Source organism: Talpa europaea (assembly GCF_964194135.1).
Source record: "Talpa europaea genome assembly, chromosome: 8".
Lineage (NCBI taxonomy): Eukaryota > Metazoa > Chordata > Mammalia > Eulipotyphla > Talpidae > Talpa > Talpa europaea.
The window spans coordinates 87,792,762-87,818,962 of record NC_140075.1 but is presented as its reverse complement, the minus strand read 5'-3'; the positions used below and the strand labels follow the sequence as shown (position 1 = coordinate 87,818,962).

The following is a 26,201-nucleotide window of genomic DNA, read 5'->3' as shown; positions in this document are numbered from 1 at the left end:
TATTTATATTATTGATTTTTTAAATGATCCTCAAAATTGAGCACCTTCCATTCCATTTGACAAAGGTGAGCTGTCAGGAATATTGCTGCGAGCACTTCTGGTACCTGATTTTCCTTCACTGTTTGGAGTCTTAGACAAACCATATAGCATGTTTGATGAAAGGGTAGATTTTAAAGGAGGTCGTCCCCGTTTTGACTTCTGCCTCTCCTCATCTCTCTTTTCATCCTTTTCACTGTCTTCTTTATTCTGGATAACAACAACAAAATTTATGAGAAAAGCCAATACCTAATGAAAAAAGAACATTTGTACTTAAGCAAGGAAAATTTTAGCTCAAAAGGTTAGATATTTTATAAACTCCTAATCTCTGCTTATAGAAAAATTAAAAATAGCTTACTATGTATAAATATGACAGTCTTTGATTTGCAATACTACAATTATATTGAGACATTTGGGTACATTAGAAACCTGTACAACTACCCAGTACTTTCCTTTGATTCCTACTATTCCCTAAGGAAAAGAAAGACACCTACCAGGAAATAAAACATTAGGCAAATCTCTACAACAAAGGTTGAAAATTGAGGGTGTGGATGAGAGTTCAAGTTTCCAGCAAATTATGTTTCAAAATTTTAATTTAGTATTAGCTTCCAACATTTAAAATAGTCAGATTATAAATTTGTGTACATACTTTAGCTTTTTTCTTCTGTTTTTTCTTTGGTCCACCTTTGTCCAAAGGCCATATTATCCTGTCAGCCTTCACCCATTCATCATACCTTAAAATAAATAAATTATAATTTCATAAAAATAACCTGTTTAAAATGTATTCACCAAACAAAAATAATAGTTAGACAGACTAAAAAGTTTTAGAGTTGGCAGAACTGTGAAGGGCAAAGGGGCTGGTTTGCTGGTAATGGCCAGCCACTATATTAGGCGCTCTGTATACCTGCCACCAACAGAACAAGGCAAGAGAATTTCTTAGAGTAAACCAGCTCAGAGAGAGCTCCATAAACTATAAATAGATCCAAGATGGCTGAACTGCTTGTTTTCCACTATTCCCACAGACCTCAGTTTAATAAAATAAGCTGATTTTGTACTGGAGACCAAACTGTGCAAAAGTAAGGTAAATTCAGATTTGTAAAATGATCGTTCCAGTATTTTTTTTAAATATTTATTTATTCATATAAGAACTGGGGTACAGGCTAGAGGGGTGTGTGTGTGTATGGGGGGGGGCGTGTGTGTGAGAGGATTCACCAGAGACAGAGGGGAACAGAACAAGCAGATTGACTGAAATACACTGCTGAGGGGAGCAGCGGGCAAGACAGGAGAGGTCTGCTGCGCCATGTGGGTAGTACCCTGGCCAGAGATCAAACTCATACTGCAGTGGCTGTGGATGGCTTCAGAGGTTGCATCTAATCCCACCAGGGAGGCCTCATCATTCCAGTATTTTATGAGGTCTTTTTCAGCTATATTTTCTTCCCAGAATTCTCTCTAGCCTCTAAGTTAATTCAGTTTAGTTCAAATTCCAAACTTACTTCCCCTATACTTTTTTTTTAAGTTTTTTTTTTAAATTTTTATACAAGAACTGGAGTACAGGCCAGATGTGCAGGAGGTTGAGAGGATTCACCCAAGACAGAGTGGGGAACAGAACAGGCAGACCAACCGAAATACACTGCTGAGGGGAGCAGCGGTCAAGACAGGAGAGGTCTGCCCCACCATGTGGATATCTCTGCGGCCAGCAGGGATCGAACTGGCACTGCAGAGGCTGTGGACAGCTTCACAGCGCTGCGCCCAACCGCCTACACCACCAGGGAGGCCCTTTCCCCTATACTTTTTAAGAAGATATTGACGTTACTTTTGAATTTCAATAATCAAAGAAATTGAACTTTCTAGAACTAAGTAACAATTTTTACATTATGAAAAAATATATATAGGTGTTTGTCGAGCTCAATCAAAATCTAAACATTTAATTAAGCAAGAAAACTTTAGATAGTCCTTGCTTTAAACTGTACCAGGTTAATGTAAATCATATCCATGCTTTGTAACCTAGTTACCATGAAGTCATGCAAAGTAAGGACCTGATTTCAGGATGTACAATTTTTGGTTGACATGGTTCCATGACTACCTAAACCATGGTTTGAACTCTTATTTCCTCTTGGATTAACCCAATATCTAAAACTGTTAAAACAGGACAAGCTATGCACATTTTACTGCATTTTGAACATTAACTGAGGGCCTACAAGCATGCCAGGCACTGCATGAGGAAGTATAGACAAAGGAAGGCTCTTAAGTAACTCACAGTTTGATATATAAAAGACCAACATACAGTAAAATCAAGTATAGTCTGATGCAGTGAGAGACTTATGTATCTGGTCCAGGCTAACAAAGGAGTAAATAACTCTGTACAATTCCCAAATGCCACAGGAGATATGAGACAACCAAGATGCACAGGCCTGATTTGGAGTGCACTGGTCCAGTCTACCCTAGCCTGGACACCACGGTTTGTGGTACAGGTACTTCCAGCATAAGTAGCGCCAAGTAAGAGTGGTTCTAGGATTCTCCTCACAGTTACACATGCTACCATGTTTCAGAAGTCCAACTAGGTTTTCTGGGAACTCTAGTGACTCTCTTAATGAGCAGGCCAGAATTAAGCCAGCTTTTAGGAATATGGAAAGGTAGTGGAAAACCCATGTGCCATTGGGTAACCAGTTAGAAAGAATGTGGAGATATAATAAAACAAATGTTGAAAAAGAGTTATACAATAAAACATGAAAAATGAGCAAAGGAGATAGAACGGGGAAATTCTAGAAAGCAGAAAAGATACACACAAATGGAAGAATAGAGGGTTGTGAACTGAATAGAGGCTAAGGGGAGAAAAAGGCTAATATGTGCTTTAACTGCAAATATAATGACTCAAAGTTGGTGAACATAATTCTTTCTTCCTGAATTCAACAATACATAATTCAAAGCAGTAGTAAATAGACTAAAAGGTTTGTTTCTAGTGTTGGCAGAAATATGAATGACACAGGGGTTGTTATGAGAAAGAAAATTTTAGTTTCCCATACTATTCATCCAACCCCCATGCTTTTAAGAAGATGGAAGAAACCAAATCCTCCCTCACTCAAGAAAATGGTTCATGTTTATTGAACACTAAGTGTCAGGCAGTGTTCTAACCACACTGCATGTTAATATAGGTTTTGCCACTATTTCCCTATAAAGTAAGTACCTTTTCTCCCCCAAGCATAGAGATGATGGAATTGAGATATAATATTGTGCACATCTAGTATGGTAAAAAAAAAAAATCCTCGCTTACTCTACTTCCAAGCAAATGCAAGGCAAGCAGAGATATTAAACACATAAGACTTTGTGAAAGAGAAAAAAAAATTCAGTCTCTTATATTCAGGAATTGGCCTGGCACTCTCAGCTGGATCCTGGTATGGTTACTGAGCTGAGCTGGCATACACGGCTATATTGTGTTATTCTCCTGTTGAACTTGAACACCTTCACAGAACAACATTACACAAGCTCACTGAGTGACCATGATGGGTTAAGAAAAAAACCACTCCCTAATCATGGATTTAAACAGAAAAAATAAGAACATTGTCTAAGACACAAAAATAACAAACATCATTTTTCCCCCGATCAAGTGACTACTGCTTATTCATTAATTATAGCACTAACCTTTGTCTAGTCCTCTCTTTCTAGATAAGTCACTAAGATAAACAATCAGAATATCCACATTTCTTGATAGCATCTAATCTAGAGCAAAGCCCCATTTCTTTAAATCCTCCCCAAAATCACCTTACAGAAACTCAAATCTAAGTCCTTTTAAACACTCTTTTAATATTAGTTAGCCAAGTTAGAATTTCTACAGTGCTTGACACAAGCTTCATTTCTAATAAATGTAATAGATGCTTGCACAGTTGAGAACTGCCTGTGCATGTTCTACAGGATGTTCCCACAGAATCCTGAGCTACTACTGTTGCCAAAGGTAATCTGTTGGCTCTCACTGATCTGTCTAGCATACTTTTACTGAGGGAGGTTCCTCATGCTCTGTGTTTTCCCTCACTGCAAATGAATAGTAAATCCAACTTCTTCAGGTACAGGTATGATCCTGGAGACCTTTAGCTAAAACAAGAACATAGCTAGTAAAACTGGGAATGTCGCGAGTCCTGGAAAAATCAGGTTGCAAGATGTACTTTGTAAAATACACATACACTATTTGCTTTAGTTCTTCACATATTAAATTGACCTTTTGAACCAGTGAAAGAAATTTCAATAGTACAAGGATAAATTTCTTGCTTACCTGACATTCCATCCATAGTAATGTACCAAATATAAAACTTCTCCATCATCGATTTCAGTGCTTTTAATACTGGCTTCATAGATTTTCTGCGTTTTCCCTCGTCCATATTTTACTTTCACTTTGGTTCCTGTTAGGCAAGGTTCCATGTCTTCCTCATCTTCTTCCCCTTCGGAGTCACATTTGCTTTCAGTTTCTTCCCTGCAGTAAGTTATAACATTGATAATGCTACTGATAACTTAATGGCGAACAAAATAATATATGCTAAAAGAGTCCAACAAGTAGAATACAACCTAAGTAATACCTTTATAGCATGTCAGTGGAGGAGGAGAAGAAGGAGGAGAAGGAGAAGATTTTTATGGGCTACTTACTAAGGAATTTATTATATAAAGGTACACTGTATCAAAAATCAATCCATATTTCTTAAAAACCAATCAATAATCACAGTTTATGATAATGTGGAGTTAAATCACTTTTGAGAAAATGAAATAAGAACAATATGCTCTGAAAGAGTCTTCAGGATTCATACTCAAGTGCCATCTTATATGTGAAAATGATCTAAAAATAGTCTGTAACTTCCTGTAACTAAATTGCCTTAAAACTTCATTGCGACTTTCTGCTCAATTTGGAATGGTTCTAAGCAAGACTGATTTTTGTGGTGGGCAGAATTAAGGGCTACTATCAGAGTAACCATAAATTTTAAACTAGCTTATATTTTAAATATTTCTCTACCCTAACAAAGCAAGATATTTGAATATTAGGTCACATGTTGAAACTGTGGAATAGCACCAGAAGAACAAAGCTTTGCATGTCTTGTATTTGATTGCTATTTGTTTTTACTCTTCTTTATTTTGATAACCAGGTATAAAGGAGATTACATCGTGAGGTCAAACAATATTTTTAACATTTTACAAATATTACATTCTGTATTAATCCTGCAAGGATTCGGGAAAGATTTTCATCAAAGACTTAGTGTCTTAAGAGTTTTAAAAGCTTAAAAGGTGGCATTGTGCTTTATTATAAATATAGGGAATTACTTTGGGACTACTAAGGGCCCCAATACAAAAAAGCTTTGACAACCCATTTGCAGTAAGAATGTTTTCTTTTGAAGGGCACCTTCCAATTCTAGCCTGAGAAGGTAATTCCAAATCACTATGAGAGAAACTACTGAAAACAGAAATCTCTATAAAGAAGTCTTATAGAGACTTGTATGTATATATACATAATTCCTGCTATAGAATAAGAATAGAGACTATGTTTGTCATTATATTTAATTTTTAGTTCATAAAAGGGACTGTTTTATTCATATTCTGTTTGTGCAATTTTGTTTAGTTCCATCTGCATGTCAGTTATAAAGGCTGTTAAAACCATATATTACCTTCATCCATTTACCATGTTTTGCTTATTTTTAACAAACCTTCAAAATACAATTAAGCTTTATTTTTCAATTGGTTCACCTTTCCTTTAAATTTATTCTCCCAATATTTTAAATGCTATACTCACATCATTCTGTTCAACTCCAGTTATTTCAGCCCACTTTCTCTAATCCTAATCATATTTTACTACAGAATTTTATTTATTCACTAGTCTAATTCACATGCAATTGTGACAGCTCACATACCTATGGGTATTATACCATAAGATTACTTTCTCACTCACCAATCATTTATATTTTTCCAAATATTTTCTCCATGTTTAATTTTCAGATGGATGCAGTCACTAGTTAGATGCAGCAGGTCATTTTTCCCAAATTTTGCTTAACCACTCAAACTTCTAGAATATTTAGCATCAGATAGTATTAAAAAAAAAAAAAAACTATGGAGGTAAGCTTAAGAGTGCGTTATGCTGTTGTTGTTGAAATAAAATTTATTTTTAATAGTATATAAAAATTAGTAAATCCATTTGGTAATATAGAAATGGCTGACTAAAAACAAAGTAATGTTGGATTTTACTTTGCTGTAGATGGACTGCCTAATCTTTGGTTATTTTTAAGTCCATTCAGTTCAATATGTACAATACACATGGGAAAAAAAATACAGTTTTCACTCAACAGCAAACAGGATGGACATTAAAAATCTAATATTTATTGGTGTGATGTGGGGCAAGAATGTATTTTCCAAACTAGAATCAGGGGTGCATGCCACTTATTCTAATACAATAACTTGAAAAAGAAAAAGGTCTTAGATGAAGCTAACACACAGAAACAATGGCTAGTACTGTGCACCCATGTGTTTGTTAGCTTTCCCACATTGTACCTTTTTTAAAATGGAATTTTTGCTGTCGCTGTTTCCTCTTGTCCACTTCCTCCATTTTTCTCCAGCTCCCTTCCCTGCTGTCAACTGCAGGACCTTTCTTTTGACTGGGTGACGCAGCCTTCTTTGAGGCCACTGTTTAGGGCACAAGTGCTATTAAAATGGTGCGACCAGTATATTCTCCAATTCCGAAAGGCGATACACATCATCTTCACAATGTGTCTCACCTTCATTAGACAAGAGGAATGGAAGTCCCAATAAGAAAACATTCCCTCAAACCTGAATCTCTAAGCAGGAACAGAGAGTGGCTGTACCCCAGACAGGTGCTTCTGGAGAACCAATATAAGATAATGTACCTCTCTTGGCTTTTCTCTTCCTCTTCATCTGAGTCTTTGTCAGAATCCTCCTGCTTTTTCATTTTCTTCTCCTTTTGCTTTGGTGTATTTTTTCTTCCCAGTAGCAGCTCATTTTCTTTTTTCTCTGCACTTTCATAGTCATCATCTACATCCTTATTTTCTGTATCATTATCTTTTAATCTGTCTTCTGTTTTCTCTTCTTCAATTTCCTTTTTAATAGAATTTGCATCTCGAGCAATTCTCCTTCTTCCCTAATAGAAGGGATAAAAGTCATTTAAAAAGCTATTACTACCAAGGGGGAAAATAGCAGAAAAATGTGTCTTTTTTTAAACCTTCATGGGAGTGACTAGTCTTCTCTCTCTGGCATGACACATGGCACTGACACTCCATTAACTGCTGTGTACTTTCCTTGTGAAAGTAAAAGAATCACCCGTGTAATTTATGTCTAGGTCTATATAATCCTTGCCTATATAGGACATAAAAATTTCCTCCTTTGCTTTCACTATACTGTCACCTCAATTTTAATATTTCTTGACTATGATAAAACCTGTCAAAAGAATCATCTAATTTTCAGTAATGCAAGTTAACAACAATAAATCAACCCTCTAAATTGTAGAGTCTTTAAAAGCTCTGTGGTCTCTAATTCTGTGACAACTCACATAAAGTTTACATTATCATTATATTACTCTGTGACTAAATTTTGAAAGGTTTGAATTGCATCAATGGCCAAAAAATGAGCAGATTTCTTTGAATGACTATCTGGTGGGGAGCTCAGTGGGCTTGCAGTAACTTATCCTACCAGATTTTATCCAGCCTCTTGTTGAATGCTCAACTAGCCGTGAAACTGGTGAGCTTTATATTATCTCATAAATTCTCCTTAAAGTCAACCTTTATACTGGCAGAATTCCCTTCTACTTGGAATAAAGTAAAAGCAAAAAAAGAGCCTACAGTTTAGGGAGCACTAGAATACTAAACAATTAATAATCTCAGTATGACAAATGTTTTCCTTACTTCTTGTGTGCTATTTAAACTTCAAAGGCAGAAAAAGAAATTGTTTTTATATTATATATATGTATATACATATATCACAAAGAATTAGAATTAAAGTTCTATGAAGGAAAGGACTTTGTCTTATTTACTTCTGTATACTAAAACTAAATAATGGCAGGCACACAGAAGAGGTTCTTTAAATAATTGTACATAAATAATACAAGCAACTGTAACATCAAAATTTAGGTCTATCTTTGTTGTGGAAATCTCATTTTTAGAAATCTGGCTCTATATGTAGATAAATGAGGATATTTTTACAAACATTTGTTGTGGCACTTTTTATGATAGTAAAAAATTAGAGAAAATCATGAAGAAGGTAAATTTTTGGTACATATTGTGCAGTACTCTGCATATATTTTGCATTCAATGAGGAAAGCTTTTATGTAATGACATGGAAATACATTGCAATATATACTATGGAGATATTATTTAGTCTTAAAAAGAAAAGAAAATCTAACACATATATGAATGAACCTTGAATACATTATACTCAGTGAAATAAGCCAGTCACAAAAGAATAAATATTATATAATTTCACTTATATGAGGTACATAGAATGATCAAATTCATAGTGACACAAGTAGAATAGTGGTGGCCAGAAGCTGGGGAAGACAGGAATGGGGAGTTTGTTTTGCAAGATGAGAAAAGTTCTGGAGACAAATGCTAATAATGGCTACATGTGCCACTGAACTGTATACTTACAAAAAGTGAAGATGGCGTAATTTATATGTATTTTAGCATAATTTTTAAAAATTAAAAATAAAAATTTTAAACTGAAAAGAAACCAATTTGGATATTTCATGAAAATCACTAGAAGATTTCATTCACTAGATGCAACTCAGAATGGATAGTTTTAAAACATGGTTTCTGAGCATTTAAAAGAGAAGGTGACTTCACTTTTCAGTAAATATGATTTCACTGAAAACTAAGACATATCAGGTCCTCCTCGGTGGTGCAAGGGGTTAAGCACCGCACTATGAAGCTAACCGCAGCCTCTGCAGCACAAGTTCGATCCCCGGCAGGCCAGGGAGCAACCCACATGGCGAAGCAGACCTCTCCTGTCTTGCCCACTGTTCCCCTCAGCAGTGTACTTCAGTCAGACTGCCTGTTCTGTTCCCCACTCTGTCTCTGGTGAGTCCTCTCACCCCCATGCATCTCTGGCCTGTACCCCAGCTCTTGTATGCATAAATAAATAAATCTTAAAAAAAAAACAACAAAACTAAGACATATCATATCACTTCTTTGATAGCATGATAAATTTCGTTTCTCCTAAAAGTTGATAACTGCTACACACAGGAATCATTTCAAAAACACCAAATTAGTGGATGACAATTCCTGCACAGAACTATATCATAATGAAAAGGAAGAGCAGTTATAAGATAAAACCATTGTGTAGGTAACAAGAAAAAAAAAGCAGAGCATGAAAAAACTGCCACAAGTCTGGAGTAGAGAAAGAAAAGATTTTATCTGATTGGAAGCATGGGTGTGATAAAGAGAAGATTCATTCATTCAACAATTATTTAATAATTCTTTATTATGCACCAGATGCTATATTAGATGCCTGCAGTATATCCCTATCCTCATGCAGTATGATTCTAGACAAAGTGGGATTAAAAAAGTAATAATTAGGGGGTCTCCCTGGTGGCACAGGCAGTTGAGCGCAGCGCTGCGAGGCTGTCCGCAGCCTCTACAGTGCTGGTTTGATCCCCTTCGGCCTCGGAGTAACCCACGTGGCAAGCAGACCTCTCCTGTCTCACCCGCTGCACCCCTCAGCAGTGTATTTCGTCAGTCTACCTGTTCTGTTCCCCACTCTTTCTCTGGTGAATCCTCTCACCCTCCTGCACCTCTGGCCTGTACCCCAGTTCTTGTACAAATAAAAGGAATCTTTAAAAATAAATAAATAAATAAATAAATAAATAAATAAATAAATAAATAAGGCCTCCCTGGTGGCGCAAGGGGTTAAGCACAGCCCTGTGAAGCTATCCGCAGCCTCTGCAGCACAAGTTCAATCCCTGGCCAGCCAGGGAGCTACCCACATGGCACAACAGACCTCTCCTGTCTTGCCCGCTTCTCCCCTCAGCAGTGTATTTCAGTCTGCCCGTTCTGTTCCCCACTCTGTCTTTGGTGAATGCTCTCACCCCTCGCACCTCTGGCCTGTACCCCAGTGCTTGAATGCATAAATAAATCTTTAAAAGATATAATAATAAGGGCCTCCCCGGTGGCGCAGCGGTTGAGTGCTGGGTTGCGAAGCTGCCGGCGACCTCTGCAGCGCCGGTTCGATCCCTGGCTGCTCCCCGGCCACCGGAGGAGGGTCCCACATGGCACGCAGACCTCTCCTGCCGCCCACTGCTCCCCTCAGCAGTGTACTTTGGTCCTTCTGCCTGCTCTGCTCCCCGCTCTGGCTCTGGTGAATTCTCTCGCCCTCCCGCGCTTCTGACTGTACCCAGTGCATGTATAAAACAAAACAAACAAACAAACAAACAAATAAATAAATAAAAACATGCCTCTATAAAAAAAAAAAGATATAATAATAATAATTTAAAAACAGAACAAATTACAGATAAAAAAGATAAGGGAATTTTGTGTGCCAATGAGATGAAGCAGGTTACAATTTTAGATAAGTTAACCAGGAGGATAAGCTTCAGTGAAGTGGCATTTTAACAGAAGACTGAAGAAAGGGAGTATCTGAGATGGAACTGATTGAGAATGACAGACAGAAACAGAAAACAAAAGGAGGAATGGTTTGGGTAGAAGAAGTACTAATTTATATAGAAAAAGGTAGCTAAGTTACTTTGGCTAAATCCAATCCAGTAACAAAATACTGGAAAATAGATTAAGTTCACTGGCATACCTTTGTTTATATAAGAAAATGTCCACGGGCCTCCCCGGTGGTGCAGAGGTTGAGCACTGGGTTGCGAGACTGCCCATAGCCTCTGCAGCGCTGGTTCGATCCCCGGCCACCGGTGAGGGTCCCACATGGCGCGCAGACCTCTCCTGCTGCCCTCTGCTCCCCTCAGCAGTATACCTCGTCAATCTGCCTGCTCTACTCTCCCCTCTGGCTCTGGTGAATTCTCTCACCCTCCCCCGCTTCTGACTGTACCCAGTGCTTGTATAAATAAATAAATAAATCTTTAAAAAAAAGAAAATGTCTATAATAAAACTTTTAAATAATGCCTAAAATAAACCAGATAAAAACTACTTACCCTTGGTGATTTTAATTCTATTTCTTCTCTGTCACTTTCACTGTTTGAATCAATATTTTCCTCAGGTTCACTCTTAACTTCTACTAAAGGCATTTCTTGATCTACTTTTAGAGTCTCTTCCATTGATTCTTCTAAATCTTTTTGTTCTTCTTTTACTTTTGGTTCATGGTGATGAATAGTTCTGAATTGAATATTTGCAGAACGGCAATACTCCTCAAAACCATAGAGATACCTAAACAAACAATATTTCATTTTAAGAAATCTGAGAGTCTGCGCTTGGCTTGAATGCTATACTCTTAAACACATGCTTTGTAAATGTGAAATTCAAGCATTTTTTTGAAGATACTTTTTCTGTTACTAATTTCTCGGTGTTTTAGGTAAGATTATAAAATCCCTGAAAAAGTCTGAGCTTCTGAAACCTGAACATAGCTATCACAGTTTTGATATGAAGGCTGTTCATCAAAAAAGGTATAGTTCTATAGCATCTATTATCATTTCAGACTGTAAACAGTGCATCTTGCTTCTCTAATTTTGAAAATGAAATCAGGACAGCATGAAAAATGGAGTAAAGCAGACTTGGTGCAGTGAGATAAATAATTTTCAATCACATGTATCTATTAGCCTAAAGCTTTTTATATACTTTTTCCTTGATTGATATACTTATTTCATTGTTAAAAATTAAATGGAATATGTTCCCTATAAATATGTAGTCTTGGACGAATAAACTATACTACTTACTTTCTATAAGCAGTTTTTACATTGTAGGAAGCAGCTGAATTCAAAATAGGAATGCCAAGGTCCATATAAATTTGCTTCCATACAGCACCACTATCAATCTGGAAAATTAAGTTTTTATTTATTAACATTTACAAAGGGAAATAATCTTTACACTAAAATGTTCATTAAGAAAATCTATTCAATACCTAGAGTGCATACAGCAATGCAATATTAGATGATTTAACTTTTCATTGCATCCTTACTTACATTGTCACATCCACCTTGATGATAAACCAGTCTAAAGAGTTTGAAGAGATTGAGATCTTTATAGCCCAAAACAGGTGGTTTGTTGATTGGAGTACCTTTTTAATATCAGAGGGTAGAAATAAAATGTTTATTCAAATGAAAAATACTAAACTGAAAATAAGCTACCAATTCTGAATTTCCAAAATTTCAACAACCAAAAGCATTACTTAAAGAACTTTAAATTATGTAAGCCAACACAAATTTTATATATACAGCTTTGGTGGTGATCTTTAGATTTACTTCCATAGCTAATAAAATCAACCTTCCTGCCACTAAATTGGTAAAACTAAACTTGGAACTGCAAACTGTGTCTAAAAATGTTAGTGGTTCAAAAAGCCTAGGCAAGAACAAACACAATGGAAAGAGCTATGGTTCCATTTTCACTGCATCAACACAAATGTTAAAGACTGTGACGGTAACTTGAAGGATGATGTCTCAAGGCTACAGAATGTCTAGGATCAATTTATGTGAGAATTTTCTGGGACTAATTCAATGTCAAGAACAATGATGACTTATAAAGGTTCTATTTCTTCAAACTCTACTAGAAACGCTATTCCGTTTACATAGTGACTGATGTCCTGCTGCATTTAATTTGTTGAGACTAGAAATAGGCTAGTTTACTTGCTGCAAATACAGTTTGAGTAATGAGCGAGTATGGAGAGTAACATGATGACCATTCACTTTCTATTCTGAAATACTTTAAGTCCCAAGGAAACTAAATCTAAATAATACCAAAACTATGTTCTCATGTATTCTCTTCAAAATCAATAAGTTTGTCTTATTCCAAAGATTTAATTATGCCAGCTGTAACTGTTTCTTAGACTTTACCTGAAATCCAAATCCATATACCCCATAATCCTATCAAAAATAATACATAACATAGAATGTAAAACTGTAAAGGAAGTAACTACTTAATCATGAGAATGAAATTACCTCTGTCTTCCATAAACTTATAGAGCTGTTGGAGGAAGTTGTCCCTCTCTTCAGGATCAAGTTCTTCCTCAGGCTGTAAAAGTAAAATATATAAATGTATAGAACAATGAATAGGAATAGATATATTGTCATTTTCATTTTTTAATTTTAGGGTGGAGAGCCAACCCAGTTCCCAATACTACAAATTATGCAGGCAAGTTTTCCACATTTAAGAAAATAACAGGGGTCAGGATCTGAAGTGCAACAGATAATGCTCGCCCTGGAAAGACCACCTTTGTGATCATGGTATCCCCGCAATAGTAAGTATACAGTGTCTTCTTGTTTTTTTGTTTTCACCTCATTTGGTATCTTAAAAAAAAAAAAAAAATCATTAAAATACCACATGGCCCGGGCCTCCCTGGTGGCGCAAGGGGTTAAGCAGAGCACTATGACGCAATCCGCAGCCTCTACAGCACAAGTTCGATCCCCAGCCAGCTAGGGAGAAACCCACATGGCAAGGCAGACCTCTCCTGTCTGGCCCGCTGCTCCCCTCAGCAGTGTATTTCAGTCAGCCTGCCTGTTCTGTTCTCCACTCTCTCTCGTGGATCCTCAAACCCCCCGCATCTCTGGCCTGTACCACAGCTCTTGTATACATAAAAAAAAAAATCTTAAAAAAAAAAATACCACATGGCCCACACAAATAGATTGATAGATGAACACAATAATGACAAATACTTTGTCTCAAGCCCCATGCTAGTCTTCTTTTCTCATTTGTTTTTCCTGTATGATGGTTGACTTTGCAACCCAAGAAAATAAGACAATGAGATTATTTCTTAGGGAAGGAAATTAGATACACTAACTTAGTTTCTGTGGAGGAGAAAAATGACAAACTTTCCTATAAAAATTATAAATATCTACTTGTTAATTTTTATCAATTATATAAATAATGAGTTCTTTACTGCCAAGATTTTAGCTCTAGACAAATGGATTATGGGTTTTAACAAAATTTTTCCTTTTCTAATAGATGACTTATAAATTAATATTTAGGAAATGTTTAAAGTTTAGCAATTCTGTTTATAAACAAATAAAATGCTGATAGATTTCTTTCATATAAATTATTATAATTTCAGAGTACTATTCTTCTGTATTCTAAAAGACTTTAGATTTTTGTCTTTCAAAGCCATATCCAAAGCAAAGGCAACCTGTCAGACAATATATATTAAGTATTCCAAGTCCAGAGTACACTAGGCCCTTTAAAATTGTTTCCTTTAAGAATTGTAATCTCGGGCCACCCCGGTGGCACAGCGGTTGAGCACTGGGTTGCGAAGCTGCCCGCAGCCTCTGCAGCGCCAGTTCGATCCCTGGCTGCTCCCCAGGCACCGGAGGACGGTCCCACATGGCGCGCAGACCTCTCCTGCCGCCCGCTGCTCCCCTCAGCAGTGTACTTCGGTCCTTCTGCCTGCTCTGCTCCCTGCTCTGGCTCTGGGGAATTCTCTCACCCTCCCACACTTCTGACTGTACCCAGTGCTTATATAAATAAATAAATAAACAAGTAAATAAATAAATCTTAAAAAAAAAAAAAAAAAACCAAACTCCCAGACATTTAAAAAAAAAAAAGAACTGTAATCTCTCTGGGCCTCCCTGATGGTGCAAGGAGTTAAGATGCAACCTATGAAGCTGTCTGCAGCCACTGCAGCACGAGTTCAATCCCCAGCCAGGGAACTATCCACATGGTGCAGCAAACCTCTCTTGATTTACCTGCTGCTCCCCTCAGCAGTGTATTTCAGTCAGTCCACCTGTTCTGTTCCCCACTGTCTTTGGTGAATCCTCTCACCCCCCACACCTCTGGCCTGTACCCCAGTTCTTGTATGCATAAAGAAATCTTAAAAAAAAAAAAAAAAAGAATTGTAATCTCTGATAATATAGCCAGGGTCAAGAAACATGAATCAACTAAAAGGTCTAACAAAAAAATAAGACAATCAAAGGAAAAGGAGTAGGATCATTTAGTCATTCTTTAAGTACATTCATTCAGAATTATTTATAACATTGGAGTACTTTCAGTCTTACCAAATATAAAAAATTTAAGTCAGAGTTTTAGTTAGCTTCAAAAATTAGCAATTTAGTTACTAATCACTGCAAAATTAAGAGATAATTACTAAATGTTCAAATCAAGAGATGACAGCTTTTCTCCTACATAAATTTTAAAAATACTACTTTTGCAAATAGGAAAGAAAAGCAATCCAGTAGCCCAAAAGTCATTTCAGACAGTAATTTTAAGGACTTCAGATATGAGGGGAAAAAAACCACTTATGTCAAATTGCCCTATGCTCTGCCACTGCCATACTCTCAATATTCTCTCCTTAGACTGAGACCTCATTTCCAGTATTTATGATCATATAGAATTCAAGTAACACTGTTGTATCCATTTGTTGTATCCATATGTAAAAGCAATTCTTTAAAAAGACACTGATTTGAAATAAAAATTTCTTCCCAAAACAAGTAAACAAAATGAACCCATCAGTTGCAAATAAGTATTTATTAAGGTTGTACCAAAACAAAATTTTTTTTAAGATTTATTTATTTTTATACAAGAGCTGGGGTACAGGCCAGAGGCGCAGGAGGGTGAGAGGATTCACTAGAGACAGAGTGGGGAGCAGGACAGGCAGATGACTGAAATACACTGCTGAGGGGAGCAGCGGGCGTGACAGGAGAGGTCTGCCACACCACGTGGGAATCTCCCTGGCTGGCTGGGAATCGAACCTGAGCTGCAGAGGCTGCAGACAGCTTCACAGCGCTGCGCTCAACCCACTGTGCCACCAGGGAGGCCCCAAAACCAATTCTTAATGATTAAGAATGTAGTTTTATAGATAAAAATTGGTTGTGATGTATTCTTAACAGTGGATGTCCAAGACAGCTTTTAAGTTCCATGAGAACTAAAAAGTTACAACTTACAACAAAGACTTATAAGTTTAGATGCATTTATCAAGTGTAAAGACAAGATAAAAATGAAAAAAAGCAAATGCAAATGCTTGCTTGAGAGGAAATTTTTTTTCTACACACACAGAAAAAGAAAGATGAGGCTTTAAATAAAAGTTTTAAATTTGTGATGGTCTTTACAAGAACTTAAATTGTGTAATCTCTTACAATAAGAAATTCTTTCCAATTTTTTAATAGCCAGTTTGCTAGTCACCTTGGAGTAAAATTGCTTAAGCAAAATAATGCCTCCAGGTTGAAGAATCTACCTTTTATAGCTTTTATATGGGAGTTTTATTTACTATCACAGTGCACTTCCTTTGTTCATGATATTTTCATAACTATAACATCTCTTGTCAATAGTCAGAGGATGCTACATCCCTCGAGGCTGTAAAATGAGAGAGGTTTGCAATTATGGGAGGTAGAATCTACTAGACTGCTATTGTGTCTTCTTTCCTACATTTAGTCAAGCATGTGAAGGGTAATTATGCACCCAATAAAATGTCAGGGCAAAGTAGAGCATAAAGGATATAGAAGAGGCATAAGCATGATCATAATTTCAAGAAATCTTTACAATTTTAGTTAGATCACTATATATTACCTAGCATTATAGGAAGCTGTGTATCTACTTATACTATAAGACTGAATTTTCAGACTTCGGACACTGTCTTCAAATTCAGCTCAAACATATGTTGATGGTTACTATACTACAAGGACTATGCACATACTGTGATTAAAATGACAAGACATAATCCCTTCTACTTTTGGCTGTATTTGGCCAAGGGCATAGAAATGCAAAACTAGCCAATCTAATATAATGTGCAAGTGGAAAATAGGAGCAAGGTAGGATAAGAATAGTAATTCTAGTGGCAATAGAGTGATGGTGGTAATATTAGAAAAAGTCTTAAATTATGAAGAGTGGACAGGATAGCCCAGGAGTTAGAGCAAAGAGCATAAACATGAGCCTGGCAAAGGCAGGCTGTGATTACGAAAGGACTTCGTAATGATATGCTGGAGAAACTGGAACTGAATACTGTGGCTAGATGTGAAGTTTGAGAGTCTAAAGAGTAATTAAATCAGATTTGTTTTTCAAAGTTCTCTGCCAAGAATGCCTTTCACCGACTGCAAGGGAGAGGAAAGTGGTTACAACAGTCCACAAGCAACAGGATGAATGCTTGAACTGGTCTTGCTACCTGCTGATGGAAAGATGACCCCTCCCCCTGAAGAAGAGGGAGGAAGGGAGGCCAGGGCAGGTTAATGCACAGATTTTTATTTAGTCTAAGTAAAGTTACTCATGTTTGTATTTCTCAAAGTTCTAACACACTGTAGGCAACCAGTAAATTCTATGAGTTTAAAAACATGCCTGTTTTACTCACAATTTCATCACCACTGACTGGCATTTAGTTTAGACACACTATTATTAGGTCAATAAAAATATTTCTGAAAATGAATTGGGGAGAGGAGTCAGTTGTTTCATAGTCAGAGTTTCAGGGATAACATTAATATTAATATAAATGCAATAGGAGTCAGACAAAAAAATTAAGAATGTCTGAGGAGATTATTAAGTCACAGGTGGTTGTGGCAAAAGCATTTGCAGGCATTCCCCTCATTCCTTTCCCAAATCCATTTATATTCACTTTCTACATTTTACATCTATATCTATAGATCGATTCATCTGGGAGATGAATATATTTTGTTATTTTAAGATTTTTTTTTTTATTTACACAAGAACCGGGGTACAGGCCAGATTCGCTGGAGGGTGAGAGGATTCACCAGAGATAGAGCAGGGAACAGAACAGGCAGACCGACCAAAGACACTGCTGAGGGGAGCAGCCTCACCGGCTGGCTGGAATCAAACCTGCGCTGCAGAGGCTGCAGACAGCTTCACAGCGCCATGCTCAACTGCCTGAGCCACCAGGGGAGGCCCCATTTTGTTATTTTTTTTTAAACAAGATTATTCTTTGTTTTTGCTGAGGTATTTGCTTAGCTAGCAAATTACTTCACAGAAAACAACTTAGAAAGATGAACACAAAGTATCCAAATTGTCAATATATAATAAAAGATAACATTCTTAATACAGAGCCCCTCAGGTCCATATAACTTATACACAGCTATAATGAGTAGGTCATAACAGATCAAAGTAAAAAAAGCAGTATTTTGAGAGTGAGAAAGAGTAGGTAACCGGATCTGATCTTTGTCGTTTCCCTGCTTTGTGTGTCTTACATGAAGGTACACTCTTTTGCTAAAGGGCATGAATAGCTCAGCTCTGACAAACCCCTGCAGATATACTTAAATTATTAGTGGGCCTCCCCTAGTGGTGCAGCGGTTGAGTGTTGGGCTGTGGGGCTGCCCACAGCCTCTGCAGCGCCGGTTCATTCCCGGGCTGCCGGCGAGGGTCCCACCAAAAAAAAAAAAAAAAAAGAAGAAGAAGAAATTATTAGTAATTATACATCTTCCACCTTTTCCCCCTTATCAAGCATCATTTTCCTTTTTTTTTAAAAAGATTTTTTTTTTTTAATTTATAGAAGAGCTGGGGTACAGGCCAGATGTGCAGGAGGGTGGGAGAATTCACCAGAGACAGAGCGGGGAACAGAACAGGCAGATTGACTGAAATACACTGCTGAGGGGAGCAGCGGATGAGTCAGGAGAGGTCTGCTGCGTCATGTGCGTTGCTCCACAGCCAGCGGGGATTGAACCAGCACTGCAGAGGCTGTGGACAGCTTAACAGCGCTGCCCTCAACCGCCTGTGCCACCAGAGAGGCCCCACCATTTTTTGTATTTCCTTATTTTTCAATACCAAGATACTATTCTGTGACTGAACGATATTTTAGACAAAAGCAGCTTCATCTACCCCTCATGCTGCTGTGTACAACCCCTCCACTGGTCCTCTTAACTGGCTCTGCTCACATTGGATGACCATCAAGCAGCCTCTCAATTCCTCAGTTCTTAGAATCCCGTCATCACCTGTCACTCACCCTTTCCCCTCCCAAAAAAGAAAGAAAGAAAGAAAAGCTGAGCTCAGAGTCCTCTGAAGTGGAGAGACCCCTTCTGTTGGAAAAAAGGGAGAGGTATTAAGATAGTACTCTGAAAGCTTCATTCTGGGGAGAAAGCACTGTGATAAGTACAACAGATGTGGCCACTCTGGTTACAGTCTTACACATACTAAGTGCTTAAAAAAGAACATGGACTCCTCACTGGCAGTTTAGTGTAAATGTGTGGAGCTAAGAAGAGGCATCTTTGATGCACATATAGATTTGGAGTCGTGACATTATATAGTTAGGAAGTAAACCAGAAAAAAGTATTACCATGGACGTCAAAAGATTTAAGAAAGTAGGTATGTCTAAGATGTTGGATACTACAGCAGTTCTCAAATGAGATCTAGACAAAAATTTGTTGGATGTAGCACAGAAGTTTATTGGAGGTCTCTGGTAACCTCAATAAAGTTGTCTTAGCAGTGGTGGAAGTACAAAACACACTGCAGTGAATTAAGTGCAAATGGGACATCAGGAAACAAACCAGCGTATTTAAATTGAATATCCTCATCCATAAGGATGAGGAAAAAGGGCAGTATCCAGAAAAGGTTGTCAGAGTTTGGTGGGGAGAATCTACACAGGTCTCCAGAAGGCTGGGAGAGACGTAAATATGCTTTTAAAAGAGGATGAAAGGGCCTCCCTGGTGGCACAAGGGGTTAAGACATAGCACTATGAAGAAGCTATCCTCAGCCACTGCAGCGTAAGTTCGATCCCTGGCCAGGAAACTGACCCACATGGCACAGCAGACCTCTCCTGTCTCACCCTCTGCTCCCCTCAGCAGTGTATTTCAGTCAGTCTGCCTGTTCTGCTCCCCACTCTTGTCTCTGGTGAATCCTCTCACCGCCTGCATCTCTGGCCTGCACCCCAGCTCTTGTATGCATAAATAAAAAAATAAATAAAAGAGGATGAGAGGGATACAACATAAAGGAATAGATTAAAGATGCTGGAGAGAAATGAGGTAGGAAGAATGGAATGAGATCCATGGCATAAACTGAGGGACTCCTCTTATAGAAGACAACATATTATCTATCAATTGTACCTTCATGGAGAGAGAACAGGAAGGAGGGGTTTCTGAAGCTCCTTCCTTGTTTCTTTCTGTATTTGGAGTGGAAAGGTGGTAGAGTTGTTGGTTTAATGAGATAATAATTTGACTATATGAACTTGGAATTTACCAATATTATAAAAGGCCCAGCAATGCTTGGTGATCATATAAGTTAGAGTGGTACCATTCTTCCCTACTGTGTATAAACAGAAAATTTCAGGGATCAAATAAGATGTCAATATGTGGTGAGATACTATAATTTAGAAAATCATTTTAACAATAACCTGCCTAAAAAAATTATTGTATTACATGGGTAAACTGAGACTAGTAATTTTTCCCCCATTTTAAAAGGTGTAGGCTTTAATATACAGCTCTGGTATGAATGTTACCAAATCTAAGGTTTTAAAAATTAGTCAATCTACTTATACTTCCATAAATATAAAATATTTTAATTACGAGAAGTGTTTTTCATAAATATATGAAAATGTACCTCTATTTGTATTTACAAATGCACAATCCTCATTAATCTGATTAGGTGACCCCCAACTTGGTTAGAATCTTACACTATACAGAAAAGTTTTCTTAAATACATTAGGACATCTTTGTTTACTGAATAGACTAAAATTTAAGACGTTAGTAAATAAATTATATTTGAATGCAAGCTAAAGCCTCAATTACTCATTGAAGATTGTCATTCTAGGGCCTGTTTACAAATATGATTGGCAGCTGGAGCTGTATCTACAATACTGGAGATATATCTACAATACTAACATTACTTTTAAGGGTTTCTTTAAATTTTATCATTTTAGCATGATTTTCTTGAGTTTTATCAAGCATTTACTTCATTTCATGCCCAAGTGATTTTAAACATCACTAACAAGTGTTTATAGCTGATGTACAGAAAGCATAAATACACACAGATATCACTTGATTTAAATGTCAAAAATATATATTCATATTTTTATGAATAATGAACACTGATTTTTTTTTCACAATAGTGGAATATAATCCCAGGCATTAAATGTTACATTGATCCTAGAAAAATGTGAAGATTGGAGAAATGGGTGTCCAATACTTCTAAACTAAAAAGAGCATACAGTATTGTAAACCAGTGTTACCTCAATAAAAAATAAATAAGAGCATTTTTATAGTTCACTAAACTCTAATTTTCATTAGTAAATATGAAATTAGTAGAATGTTGAAAGGGTCCAACACATTAGCTTACATGTAGCAAACAAAAAGGAGGAAAAAAAGCAAAGACTACACAAATTCCCCTCTGATATTCTATCTTCTAAACAGTTATCTCCTACACTCATCCAAAGTGAGTGTCAGCAGTACGTGAATAATTGATATCATTATTTATGTTTACATGGACTTTTCAATCAATTTCAAAACTCAAAAGGAAATACTGTAATATCTTTTCTTAAGTAAAATTTTCTTAACAAAAGACATTTAAGTAATACAAAAATATTCTTCAGGGCTTTTTTTCAATATAATTACCAATGAGTTAAAATTTAAAGTCACCCATATAGACAAAACCTATTTCTTGTCAAACTTAAGTCTTTTTGCACCCAGTAACAGTGCAAAATATATTTTCTGTAGCTGAATCCTGAACTAAACAATGCTTAGGAATTAAAAATAATAGTAAATAAAAAAGATGCTCCTCCTTGGTAAAGTCATGCACCCAAATCTCCTTGTGAAGGCTACATTAGGACAGTCAAAGCATCAAACATCCACTGCCCATTAATACTGCAGAAGTATCTAACACTTGTATGATTCTGCAGCATACAGTTTGCTTCCTATATTACAAACACCAAATGACAGGCTACAGTGTTGTCATGATGGTTACAGAATTCTATAAAAATCTTTTTGATCATTGTAGAGCAACACTAAATCTTCAAGGAATGCATGGTATCATTATTACATTGGGGGAAGAATATGATCTGTATTGTAATACTACAGCTTAGCCTCACTTATGTAGTAACGGCCTGTAATGACTAAGCCCGGTAGGCCCTGGCTTATCAGGTTTTAATTAATTTTATACCATGCTCATTTTTCCCCTTTCCTATATATAAAGTGCTTTTCAGTTTATCAATATATTTAAGTTTTTGAAATTTCTACTTCAGACAGATTAGAATGATTCAGCAACTAAACCTTGAACCCAAGAGCAAGAATGCAGCTGATTTTTTTTTTCTAAAGCAATCAAAATTTTATTCAAGAAAATCTACCTGTATGGCTAGAGGAAAAAAGATATCAATTCAGCGAAGTATATGCTATGAAATAAATTATCTGAAAAATAATCTAAAATAATAATCATATAAATCAGTACCAAAATTTTGTAATTTTGCTTTTATTTTTGAACATTTTTTTTCAGTTCACTTTAACAGGTTCATAATTTAAGTAATAGATTTTAAGAAGATTTTTCTCCTTACAAAGATTAACCTTTTAAAATTTCTTTACTTATTACCTGCAAACAATAGGTATCATTTCTTTACTCTTTAACTAACATTTACTCAAAGCTTGATTAAAACATTGTCATTTTTATGAAATTAGTAGCTGTGATAAGCACTACTTAATATTTACTATTTTATAATCATCCTCTCCAACCTTACTATAAAGCTGTTTTACCCTCTTTGTTTAAAATTTCAGGTTTTTTTTTTTGGAGAGGGGGGTGGGGAGTAGGTAACTGCATTCTGAAAGGGATACCAATTAAAAGTATTGGCAAAAAATAGAAACTAATATTTTTTCAATATTTGGCAATATAAGAGCCTAAATAATTTAAAAGGAAAAAAAGCAAAACTAGACTGCAACAGTTCACACCCTGAATATGTGGCCTATTTACTGTGAAAACACATAATCTATAAGTAAATACAGATGAAGTACAAAAATCACATTTAATATTTAGACCTTAAATCCTGAATTTTGCTAAACTGTCTCATCATTTTCATTTCAAAATCTATCTTATTTTTCAGAAAAATAGCCTTCATCTACTGATAATCTAAAAATAGATCCTACTGTCTCTTTTACAAGAAACAATTACGCTTGGTTACAAGTCCTACCATATCAGCCACATCATCAATACCTAAAATTCTTATTTAACCCCAATTTTGGCATTCAAAATGGTAACTAAGTATACAAAAAAAAAATCTTACCTATATGCTGCATTCTCTTTCAAATGCAAAATGGTTAGATTCCCCTTCTACTTAATCAGTACAGTGTCTGAACATTTTTCAGCCTGACTTGCAAATATTTGCTTTCCCTCTTAGGGCATAGCATCCGCAGGGTTATACAGCACTACTTACATTCTCTTCCACATAAAAATCAGACATTACATGAAAGGAAAAGAAAGACAGCCCATTTCAAAGCATCTGGCAAACCTCCATTGGCAACCTGCCAAGCCTCTGCTAAACCTTCCTGTCTTTCCGAGCATGCTCACTTAAAACCAACAGCATGTTACCATGGCAACTCTGTAGGCAGCCTGTAAGCATGAACCGCCATTCTGATTTCAGAGTGCAAAAAACCAAATACTGCAGGGGAAGTAAAGGGAAAGAAATATCATATGGCCTTCATCACATACAAGTATACTCATTTTATTTCATAAATTCCTATGTGTATATATATGTAGAATAGAAACATTCACTCTGCATTTTCCAAGCCAGTATTTTTCATGCTCAAATAGGTCTTCTTTTTCAGTAACTCATTCATTCTCTTTGTCTTGCCCTTAAGCCCCTTTACCTCATAACAACCAAAAATATACCGAACAATTTATCCGAATTCACAAAACAGTGCTGAGTACGTAGACTACAACATGCATGTAAACATTATGTGGAACTCCATGAAAGAGTCCCTAAAATTATATATAAATTTTAAATGAGAGTAATATTATATGGAAAATCATTAGTATTTATAAAATACAATTAATTCTATGATTTATCAAACCTCAAACTAAAATAGTCTTTGGGTTTGGGTAGGAATTTTTTTTTTTTAATTCCTTTACCCTTGGGATACTGTGAAATGTCTGAAAGAAGTGAGGTTTTGAAGTTCTGACAGACCACCCTGGGTTCAAATCCCTGTACTGCACATTTGAGCCATGCCATCTTAGGAAAGTTACCTAACCTTTTTGACCCTCACTTTCCTTATCTTTAAGTAGGATAATACCAGTTACTTCATATGGTAGTGATTTAAATTAATTAACACATGTAAGATATCTAAAAATTTCTTTCCTCCTTGGTTGTTTAGAAAAAACTAAAATGCTAAAAACGAGTTTACACTTGTTGATTATTTAACTTTGCAAAGTACTTCTTTGTAACCTCTCACCTGCTAAAAATTAGTTCTGATTTACCCACTAATCTAGACATCAAAAAACTCCCTATCTCCCAAATCAAGTTGAGCTAAAAATGAAACATATAATAGAGAATCTATGCAGATTTCTATCCAGATTTTCAGCAGAGGGAAATTATACAAAGGTATTATTTTTACAAACATGAATTTCACTTACCACTTCTTCTTCTTCCTTTTTGGCCTCCTTTTCCTTCTCTTCATCATTTTCTTCAGCTGGGCCATCTTCGTCATCACTACTGGATGACTCAAGGATTTCACTTATATCCATTTTCCAATTATCAGGAACAACTCTAGTTTTTAAGAAAATGCTTGCTTTCTGTAGCCCTAAAAGTAAAAATATACTTTATCAGTTAAGGAATTAGCAGCATAAGAGAGCATGACATTCAGGGTCAAAAGATTTGGATTCAAAATCAGCTGTCACTGCTAAAATGATAGAGTAAACTTAGACATAGTTTATAAGTTATAATTTTATATTAAGGTTCATTATTACACTAGGAACACTATTATAACTCTTATTAACTTAAAACATAAGTTAAATTTATCTAAAAATTTCAAATCAAAATTTTATATAGACATTAAAAAATAACCATAAAATAAGAGTGGATATTAGAGCCATATTATGAAATAATGAATTGATTCATCCCTTATTACCTGGTTTATCAGAGAGTTCAGATTCTGGTAGATTGAGAATGTCTACTTCCTTGATGTCCTTTCTTGCTATAGAGTAACTAATTAGAGAAGAATAAAGGGGAGGGGAGCCATTATTAAATAAAAATTATCACTTAGAAATATATAAAGCTCAAAATCAAAGTTATTTTACCAGCAAGATGTTTTAAAATGACCATGTATACCCTAATCCTTAACAAAGAGTAAAAGGTGATATAGACAGAGCTAGTATCTTAATTCTAAAGATTCACATACTCAGTATACTACTTTGACAGGCTTGCTCACATGTATATTTCAATCTATGCAAATCCTACACATGGAATGGATAGTTTATAGCAACACAATGTTTTCCTAATAGCAGACAATAATACTGATTTTGATGTTAAATTTCTCAATTGTATGAGTTTAGTAAAAATTTAATGCAAGATAATGTTAAAATATTTTTATCATTAGAAGATATATTATGGTATTAAATTTTTCAGAGGATTATAACTCAGTATGTATTTTAATTTTCCATCTTTTTGGAAGCAAGGCAAAGTTGAACTAGGGAGAGTCTATAACTTGTAATCAGAAAAAAGTCAAAGTAATTATTCTAGTAATATAAATGCTATTAATGCACTATGATGTCAATACCTGCTGGGCATAACCAAATATTATTACAATTAAAAGTAAATACATTTAAAAATAATAATAAAACTGAAGTTGGATGATGGAGCATGATGGTGGAGAAGAAAAGGGGCTGGGGACATAATGGACTATAGTGGAGGACTAGGGGTCCCTGGTGTGGTAACTGTGGTATAGTCAAATGGACAAATATAGTTGGAGTTATCAGCACTACTCATCAATAACTACACAAAAAACATAATTGCATAGACTGGTTTGGAAACTACTGTCATCCAACTTGAACTAATTGAAATGTATACAGTGTCTCACTTGAGAGTAGAGAATATACTTTTGTTTTTACAAAAGTACTTATAGTATTCACCAAAACAGATCATATAATGAGCCACCAAAAAAATTTAATAAAATCCTCAATAAATCCTGAAGACAGAAA

The 26,201-nt window shown here is 36.0% G+C and overlaps 1 protein-coding gene across 1 annotated transcript in view; it reads right to left on the bottom strand.

Moving 5' to 3' along the window:
- ARID4A (AT-rich interaction domain 4A) overlaps positions 1–26,201 on the bottom strand; it is a gene marked incomplete at both ends in the record, with an annotated part of 60,768 nt that overhangs the window by 14,193 nt on the left and 20,374 nt on the right. Inside the window, 10 exons of the mRNA XM_084240279.1 lie at positions 45–246; positions 686–770; positions 4,301–4,498; positions 6,906–7,156; positions 11,159–11,390; positions 11,897–11,994; positions 12,143–12,237; positions 13,115–13,187; positions 24,639–24,805; positions 25,133–25,209. Of these exons, the coding sequence (XP_084096405.1) occupies positions 45–246; positions 686–770; positions 4,301–4,498; positions 6,906–7,156; positions 11,159–11,390; positions 11,897–11,994; positions 12,143–12,237; positions 13,115–13,187; positions 24,639–24,805; positions 25,133–25,209 (1,478 nt within the window). The remainder of the gene's footprint in view (positions 1–44; positions 247–685; positions 771–4,300; positions 4,499–6,905; positions 7,157–11,158; positions 11,391–11,896; positions 11,995–12,142; positions 12,238–13,114; positions 13,188–24,638; positions 24,806–25,132; positions 25,210–26,201) is intronic.